At 32.4% G+C, this 10208-nt stretch overlaps 1 protein-coding gene across 1 annotated transcript; it reads right to left on the bottom strand.

The window, feature by feature from the left end:
• Positions 1-930: 930 nt before the first annotated feature.
• Positions 931-2607, bottom strand: LOC134267167 (mesotocin receptor-like). The gene is made up of 2 exons (XM_062749385.1): positions 1308-2607; positions 931-1030 (listed from the first exon to the last, which is right to left on the bottom strand). Exon 1 carries the CDS (start codon positions 2489-2491, stop codon positions 1451-1453), a length of 1041 nt encoding a protein of 346 aa, XP_062605369.1. The 5' UTR covers positions 2492-2607; the 3' UTR covers positions 931-1030; positions 1308-1450.
• Between the last annotated feature and the right edge of the window lie 7601 nt (positions 2608-10208).

The following is a 10208-nucleotide window of genomic DNA, read 5'->3' as shown; positions in this document are numbered from 1 at the left end:
CGTCATTCCCTGTGCTTGCGCGGGATTTAAGCCGCGCATATGTTCATTAGACTACAGTGTAGTTCTTGCTTAACGAATATGAGATTAATTTGAATTCTTTTTTTCTGGCATTGTTTATAGAACTTTAAGATTGAATACTTTTCGCTTTCTCCAAACATTTTATAATTTACAAATATCTAACTTCACTTTTTTTTTTATCAGCAAATATCTTTAAAGTTATTTTTGAGGGAAATGTTTAATCAGAAAAAATGTGGAGGGTATGGTTGGGGAGGATTTCGGGAAAAGTCAGTTTTCTATATCTCTATCTGGAAGATAGAGCACAAGGTAGGAATGTAGGGTGTTCACGCATATACACTGAAGTAAACTCTTACAAAGGTTCTATTATAAATTCTGGACAATTAGGCAATACATTTATTTTTTTATTACACAGGTTAGGAAATCTCCTTTAGTTAAAATTCGACTAATTCAGGTAATATTGCTTAGTTTTCTTCAGCATTTTTAAAAAATATTGTCGTAAACCATAGGGAAATTTACCACGCAAAAGCATTTATGTATTCTTATGCTTATAGACAAGCTCACCGCAGCTTGTTTTTGCTAATTTTGTATAAGTTTCAAATATATGTTCTGTGTATTGATGATGTAATCTCTTACAAAGGTTTATTTCAAATTCACTTTCATGAAATATTTATTTAAAATTATTTACATGACATTTATTGAAAATAACGTCATTTATTAAAATGCACGGTTAAATTCGAGATATTGGAAAACAAAACATGTGAACAATTTAACAAACAAGAAGGGGATCAGATTCACAAGCTTTGATTAGCAGTTACGTAAAATATGATAAGTCTTCCCCCAAAACTTAGAAAAAGTATTGTAAGACAAGACAATCAAAACATCATATGAAAAAATAAGCATTTTGATTATTTACAGATATATCATATTTAAATAAATCTAATTGTTTGCATAATCCATGACACTGTTGAAACTTCGCACCCATCGCCTTGATCGACCTCCTTTTAGAAATTCACTATTGATATAAAAATAAAAGCAATTATATTTTAATTAAAAAACAATGCTAGAAATGTATCACTCAACATTAAAAAATACAGAGATGTATTTTCCTGCATTGTTTATTATATTTGAAATATTTATACAAATTCAAAAGTTCCAAATTAAGAATGTTCTATATTTTTTACCTGGAAATGTAAAAAAAAAAATGAGAGAGAAACAATTTTTTTTGTCTTTTCTAAAGAATGTTAAAGGATAAAGATTTAAAATTTTATTTTGATGTTGCTGAAGGATACCTTGTTCTTCATTACAATCATAGATTTAGGATCCCAACTGATACCTGTAACAGAATGTCATTTAGCTTCATATTCTAACTTCTGAGATGCAAATATTCACAATGTGTTCATTTCACCTGTTTGTTAAAATTGTTTTTCAAAGTCTAAAAAGAGCTCACCCCGATTAGATTTCTTACTTCTTTTCGAAACATGGTATCAAATATTGCGTAAATAAAGATATTACAAGAATGGTTTATAACATATATCCTTCTTAGAAATAGATAGAAATTAAATTTACTGTAATCCAAATTGTCCCAAAACGTTGGATCTAAAGTCTCGTGGACCAACAAATATCGTGAAGGAGCATAAGAAAGCAAACCCATAAGAAGAATTGTCATGAATGTAAACGCAATAGTGTGTTCTAATTTTTGAGCGGCGGTATGGGATTCTGAAATAGTGCTTCTGGGAGGGTTTTGCTCAGTGGCGATGTCAGTCACACTTCTAAAGCTTTCTGTGCGTGTTCTTTGGACTCCTCGCATTACCTTAAAGATTTTGACAGAAACGATGACGTATATAGTTATGATAGCGATCACATTAGAAACTGACAAAATGACTCCTATTCCTTGAAAAAATACCATTCCAAATGTATGCGTCTTTGTTTGCTGACAGACAAATACTGTAATGTTGTCATTTGTGAAAACCTCCTCATTTATCCCATAAAAATAAAGAACTGGTGAATAAAATGTGAACGAAAAACCAACACAGATCACTATGCACCATCTTCTCCAGTGGTGCGTCAGTTGCCAAGAAAAAGGCCGACAAATTTTGCGAAACCGCTGGACAGCAATAACGTTCCAAAGAAACAATGAAGTATTAATGAAAGAAAAACTAAGGTATAAAACGCCCTTGCACACTATATCTCCAGGAAACACATACTTCGTCAAGTTCTGTAAAAGATTTAATACGGATGTAAAAATTATAGAACCAAGGTCGGAACATGCTAAAACACCGATGAAGTACCGTCCATCGGATCGTGGAAAACGGAATCGATACACATAGAGAATGAGAGAGTTTCCTAACACTCCAACAAACAGGAAAAACAGGATCACTATTGTATTCGGCAGACTTCGCTGGATGTATGCGTCGTTAAAACTCTCAAGGTCGATGGTGATTTCTTCTGTACCAAAGGAAGAACTGTTACGCATTTCATCTCTCCTTATGACTTTCCCTTTTTTTCTACTTGTCCAAGAGTCTTAAAGCTTTTTTGACTTTGGCTTTGAAATATTTTGGGTACGAACGATTTTACATATGGTGGGGGATATCTTCAAAAGGAAAGTGTTTAATTGTTTTGTTGTGCTTCCTTTATAAAAAATTACTCACCGGATGCTTCAGATAAGATAACTGTAGCGAAAATCAAGTGGTTTACGAGGGTCGTTCAATAAGTAATGCAATACACAGTATATCATAATAAATATTAATGCATTTTATTTAATTTTTTTTATATTTGAAAAGTTCTATTAAAGAGCTCCCAAACACAGAAAATTCCACGAATTTTTATATTGTCTTCACACAGAAAGAAAGCATGGTCACTACACTGAGCTGAAAACTGTTTATAAATGATCTCTGCCAAGAAAATGAAAATAAGAGCGTATTTGAAAACTGTGCTTTTTACATAAATCGTCGAAAACCTCATTTTTAAGATATGACTTTTATAAATAGAAATATCTTTAACGCTGTATACTTTCAGGTGGATTCAATAATTCAGAAGAAAAAACCGAGAGTTCAAATATAACAGCCAATGTGGTCAATTGAAATTTGCGGGGACACAAAAAATATCGACTTTATGTGCCACATGAAATTTGAAAATGCTCTATTTACTTGGGAAGACATTGTTAAGATTTTAAAAATTCAATCGTCACAGCATTTTGTAGAATTCTGACAAAAGAAAAACATATAACAATATTTCATTCAGAAATGTGCCATATTTTCTCACAAGAGAGAACATTTGTTAAATGTGCCAACGGTCTATTTTGAAAAAAAATGTAAACAAAATAGAAGATTTGATAAACTTGCTTAATGTATGGGTGTACTTTTTATAGCCGTAAAATAAGATGAAGGATAAAAAGTGTGGGATCAAAGAAAAGGACGTCATTTAATTATGATAAAGAGAAGCAATGGCTCCAAACACGTTTTATTTGTTTTTGTGCATTTAAAAAGTTTGATTTAAAGCATTAATACATCCAAATGGAGGACTAACAATGGTAAGTTTTATCTTCAAATTTCACAAAAGAAAGTTGAGCAGATTTCCTGAAAAGGAAGTCGAAAATTCGGCAACCAGGGTATTTTTTTCTTGTGCCTGACAACACAGCTGCATATACGCTTAGCGAAATAAATAAGATTTTGAAGAAAAGAAAGTATACAAGACTTTTCAGTCACCCATATTTTCTTGATCGCATCCACTGTGAGATTTTTCATTCCCAAAACACATGAAAACAATCAAAGGAAGATTGTACAATGTCATATATGTCATAGGAAATGATATTCATCAGTGTCTTTAGGCCATCCCTAAAGATGAGTATGCTGAGGATTTCTATTCATGGATACAAAGACCTAAGACACACGGAAAGGGTAACAGAAAATGCCTTGAGGGATTGAAACTATAAAGAATATGTATAACGACCCTCGTAACTGTTTCTTCCGCGTTTAAATAAATAGAATAATTGTAGAACTTAAATGTCTTCAGTGGCTGCAGAAGTATTCGTATTATATGCCGTCATCTTCTGAGTAAATGCTTTAGATAGCAATAATTGATAAATAAAATACTGATTTTTTTTAAACTTAAAAAAAATCACTTAAAATAAACTTCTGGCCTGTTCGCACTGAAAGATTGACTAAGAGAAAAAAAAAACAAGGTTTTTTGAGGGGAAATGCACTTTGTCGGTCACATGTTCAAATTATATGAAGCTTCTCAGTAGATCTTATCACGTACGCTGTACAATGTTCAGTCTCTATGAACTTTTTTAAACTTCCATACACATTTCCTCGTTTTTAATTAAGCCATGATCAGATGATGCTATCTGTACTCGGTGCGCATTTATAAGTAAAGCAAATTCGATTGACCGCGGTGAGTGAAATTAAAACCATACTTTCAAATACGAGGGTTTGTTTGAAAATATCGTGGACGATGTTAATCTTCGTTTTATTACTTTCAAGAAATTTAAAATAGACACAATATAATATGTAAAATATTTGTTTTGTTGATGTGTAAAGTCTCATTCGTTTACTTCATTTTAAATCAAAATCAATTTGTACCCGCGGAGCACACTTAGCGGCAATGTAACGTCAAAACACAGTCAAGAATTTCTTAAAAATACTTTCCCTATACATGTCACACAATATACTCCAATACCCCCCCCCCCCCCCTTAAACAATCTTTAAAAATTTATTTATTAACAAATGATCTTTGTTAATATTTTAGTTTCTTTTATTACTTCATTCTGCCTTCACAAAATCAGCAACTCTGAAGCGCCTTTGTCTTTCAATGACGTTCTAACTTTTACAAGTTTTTGTTTAGACTTTTACAGTTAAATCATTTCTTCACAGACTGTCCAAATCCGATACAGAGTTTCTATCACTCAGATATTTATATGTGCACATGCAAAATATTATTTTATTCCTCGAAGATTTAAAAAGTTTATTCAGAAGGATATGGAAATAACGAACAGTATTTAATCTCAAAGTCCATTAAACAATATACAAAATCAGAGCAGAGCAAACACTGACCTCCGAAACATCAGAGGTGGGATCAGGTGCCATGGAGGAAATCTTTGTGCTCGTTGTCATGATCAGGAAATAACGAAAAAATTCGTCAATTCAGTGTATAAATAATGGACTAACAATTGGTATGAAAAACGTCAGTTTTGACAATGATAAATTGTATTTGCTGACAAGGTCATTGTATATGAATTTTGATGACTTTGTGTTGATATTCTTGTTTCATCAACTTGCTTGTCAGTAATTTACCTCGTTTAAGAAATTGTTCATACGTAGAGCATGCTCTTGCGTATCGAATCAATTGAGATATATGTACTCCGTATGCAGGTGATGAAGGTATATTGCTGCATAAGTAAGGGAAGTTGACGATAGAAAAGTTAAAGTCATCACGTTTATCATATAGCTTGGTTGTTAGATTACCATTAGTGTCTTTTTCAAGTAAAATATCCAAGTATGAAGAAGAAGTGTCGGACTCTGTGGTATCTTTTATCTCTAGCTCACCAGGATATATCGCGTCGACGTAGGAATGGAAATTATCATTATTAATTGACAATACGTCGTCGATATATCTAAATGTCGAGTTGAAGGCCACAGCAAGTGTTTTCTTCTTTTCACGCATAAGATTTTGCATAAATTCTGTTTCATATGAATATAAAAATAAGTCTGCTAATAACGGAGCGCAATTTGACCCATGGGAATTCCAAAGATTGTTGGAATACCTGGTCTCCAAAAACCACATAGATATTGTCAATCAGAAACTCAAGATACTTGATGTCAACTTCAGAGTACTTATATGTATGCAATCAGAATCTGTTTTAACAAAATAATTTTTCAAATGACCAATGACTAAGTAAATTTACGAGTTCCATTTTTGTTGAAGAAGCAGCTGTCAATGATATCAAAAAGCCTGGATTTTAATTTGTCGTGGGGAATTGTTGTGTATAAAGTTGAAAAGTCGTAAGTTTTTAAGCTGTTGATTTTTGTAAAGTCTTGTGATTTCAAATTGTCCAAAAGTTCTTTAAATTTTTAGTTTCTGATTTACACCACTTCTTGAATATATAGTTGTACAGTGTCCCAAGTAAAACCACAAAATTGCATCGTTTTCTGCTGATCCATGACAGACGTACGCTCTTAAACGTCATCGGTTTTGTCATTTTCAATGAGAACTATCTTCTCAAGTACCGGTACCTTTCACGGTAGCTCAGTCGGTAGAGCGCTCGCTCCGAGATCGGGAGGTCGTGAGTTCGTATCTCGGCCGCGACTGACCTAGTCGTTAAAATTGGTAGCAACTGTTCCTTCGCCATGCGCTCGGCTCTTTGAAGTGAAAGTTGATTCTTCGAAACATGTCAGCGGTAGGCGTTGGCAATAAAGATCCCTCACTGCTCAATGGCCCTGAGTGCAGAGTAAAGGTCAAAATTTGAAGCCCTTCACCGGCATACGGTGACGTCTCCATATGAGTGAAAAATTCTCGAGAGGGACGTTAAACAATATACAATCAATCAATCAATCAATCTTCTCAAGTTGATTTCTTTTCAACGAAGCAGAATATTATGCTATAATCTGGAATATGAATCGATGAAACATATGAAGATAACGAACAGTAATCAGTATCCATAAAACAATACAGAATTATATAGGAGCTGAGCAAACACAGACTTCCAAAACATCGGAGGTGGGTTCAGGTGCCGTGGAGGAGTGAGCATCCCCTGCCGACCGGTCAAACCCGCCGTGTTCTCCTTGTCATCTTGTTACAATTTTTATTCTTGTTACAATTTTTAATTTGAATTTCCAGGGTTTTTTTTTGTTTTTGTCAATTTTACAGAGAATATTACTACAGATAATATTCAGTATTTTCTTTGTAACTTACTAAATTTTGCTCCGCGATCCAAGTTTTGCATTTTTCAACTTTGGATACGTTTTGAATAGATCGAAATATTTTAAAAATATAATACAAATCATTTGAATTTCTTGTTAAAATATTTTACCACATTTGGATAATATATGACGTCAACTAAAAAAAAGATATGACATAAGTTGCAGAACTTTTTGAATAACCCTTGTAAATGATTTTATTATCTTTGGGAAATGAAATGATTCTATCGCTTTCTCTTGTCTTTATCGCTTTCATTTTCTCTCTGTTGCTTCCCCTGTCTCTATGACCCCCCTCTCTCTATCCCTATATTTTTCTTACCAAAAGTCAGTACATACATATAACACTGTCATTAATTTTCCGTGATAATTCTAAGTCAGACATTAAAAGCAATTCTATTTATGTAATCCTAGTTCTCTGTGTGTACGGACGAATTGTTTATATTTAAGGAATAACTGTCTTATTTTTCGATTTCATGATGTGATAAATCGATTGGCTTGCGTGATAATTTGCATAAACGCCGAGGGCGTTTATGCATAAAATTATCGCGCAAGCCAATCGATTGATCATCATCATGAAATTGATTGATTGATTGATTGCATACTGTTTAACGTCCCTCTCCAGAATATTTCACTGATATGGAGACGTCATCATTGCCAGTGAAGGGCTGCAATTTTAGGCCTATGCTACAAACTCAGGGCCTTTGAGCAGGGAGGGATCTTTATCGTGCCACACCTGCTGCGACACGAGGCCTCGGTTTATACGGTCTCATCCGAAGGACCGCCCCATTTAGTCGCCTTTTACGACAAGCAAGGGGGTACTGAGGACCTATTCTAACCCGGATCCCCACGGGGCATCATGAAATTGAAAAATCTGAAAGTTATTCCTTATTTTTACATGCTTTGATTTTGCCAATCCATGTGCTCCAAGCCCTGCTTCCGTCTAGCTGTTTGCCCCACCCTACACGTGTTATTTTGGAACCGCGCCAATACATTGATGGGAAAATAAAGTACATTTACAATTTGTAATTTTATCTCGGACAAAGACATTGGAAATATAAATATTTACAAATATCAGTATATTTTAACACAGATAATTAAGTATCAGTAAAAAAAGTTTAACGCTAAAAATATTGATTTTAAAAATTGTCGAGGTTAAGGTTCCCATAAAATGCTTGTAAGGATAATTTTAATTGATTAATTTATGCATGAACTGTAAGAGTACTTTGATGGTCTTCATTTTTAAAAAGAAAAAATCTAGTGTTATATATTAATTGTTTCAAATGAACTTGAGCAACATACAAATTAAATATATAAAACTTTCATTTAAAAAATGATGCAAATTTATTTTCTTCCAATAGCAATTCATTGACAATAATGTAATAAAATACACTTTATGGTTTTATACTTTTTAAAATGATTTATCCATCAATACTTATTTTTACACTGAATTGCCAATGCGATCCATTTTTTGTTTGTCCAATCAAGGTGTGACCTATCGACAAGGCATGATCACTTATTCAATGTTCCTGATTCCAACTCTGATGTTTGTAGAATACTGTGTTTGTATTCTTAATTTAGACTAATTTCATGGAAGTTTGAGCTTGGTTACTTTTCTTTATCTTCATACATATATACTTCATTAAAGAAGTAAAACTTGCACATAAAATGCAAATTTGCATTATTGAACAAATTTCTTTTAATTTTGTTCTTTAATATTTTTTTCTGTTTTGCTTTTCTTTTGAGTTTGATTTTGTTCTTTTTTAGAAATAAAATAAAGTAAACTAAAAAAAAGAAATATTAGTAAGAAATTTGTTTACTAGACGACTTTGTATGGCTTTAAGCATGTATTTGTAGAACGCCATAACTGCCTTATGTTGATAACTTTCATTATATGTTGCTATTTTGTCATTATATGCTGGTATTTTGTCATTATGTGCTACTACTTTGTCATTATATGCTGGTACTTTGTCATTATATGCTGCTACTTTGTCATTATATGCTATTACTTGTCATTATATGCTACTACTTTGTCATTATATGCTACTACTTTGTCATTATATGCTGGTATTGAAATAAAAGTTCTCCACATAATGCAGTTACGGCGTTCCATACTAATATTCGAAAGAATATTATGGTGTGCATAAAAGAAAGCTAACACAATGATAAGTCTCTTTGTTGAAAAATCCTCTTTTTAATTATGCATATCTATCTATATAAAAATATCAGAATAGCTTTCTTAAGGGAAATAGTACACATTCATATTAAATCAGAAAAAAAATCGGTGGCAGTGTTGGTAGGGGGGGGGGGGTTGAGGATTTAGAATCCAGCTCAGTTTTCTATATCTCTGTCTGGAGGGTCATTTGCATGTAAAAGGTAGGAAGGTAGCGTGTTCACGAATAGACACTGCAGTGAACTCTTAGAAGGGTTCTCTTATATAGGTCTTGGATATTTAATTTATTTAATTAATTTCAATTCATTTCTTTTTTCTGACACATTACGAGAAATCACCTTAACTTTAGATTCAGCCCATTTGCTTAGTTTTCTTTGGCAGATTTTTTTTTCAAATACTGTCATAGACCACATGGGAAATTAACTGTGATCTTGATTTATTTTATACATGAATCTTATATGAATCAATTTTATTATTTGTGTTACCCATGACCCTGTGTACAGGAAAGGTATTGAAACCTCCCGTATCCTTTGACCGACGCTTTTTTTTTTTTTTTTTTTTTTTTTTTTTTTTAGAAATTTACTATAAACTTAAAGCATGAAAACAGTTCTATTTTTAAAAAGAGAGCTAAAAATATATCATTTAATCGTTAAGAATGCAGAGAGAGGTATTTTGTCCTGTATCAATTCTTGAATTTAAAAAGACCTAGATTTAATAATAAGCTAAAAAGAATGCTATCTACTCTTTTCCTACAAATGTAGAAAACTGAAAGTCTGATTTCTTTTCAAATCATATTTCTTTTTATTTGTGCATCTACTAGTATAAGGTGTAGCTATGATCATAAATTTTAAAGAGGATTTTAAAAATAATTAAATCTTTAAGCAAGAAAATTCACCTTCTTTAATTACATTATAAAAGCAGAGTTATACCTCTTGTTCTACTTGTATGGCAGAGACTTTTTCATTATCAGTAAGAAGTAAATAAAGATTTTTAAGCAATTCTAAGTAATCTAAGTTTCTTTATAAAGCATGAAAAGTTTTATACTTTAAAAACACTTGTCTCTTACATTGATTTTTTGTTTGTGTACAAATTTTGATTTCTTTCTC

This window comes from Saccostrea cucullata, unplaced genomic scaffold, assembly GCF_032062105.1.
Source record: "Saccostrea cucullata isolate Sc308-1 unplaced genomic scaffold, CSIRO_AGI_Scuc_v1 ctg1951, whole genome shotgun sequence".
NCBI classification, from domain to species: domain Eukaryota; kingdom Metazoa; phylum Mollusca; class Bivalvia; order Ostreida; family Ostreidae; genus Saccostrea; species Saccostrea cuccullata.
The sequence above is the reverse complement of the archived record's forward strand: the minus strand, read 5'-3'. Positions and strand labels throughout refer to the sequence as shown.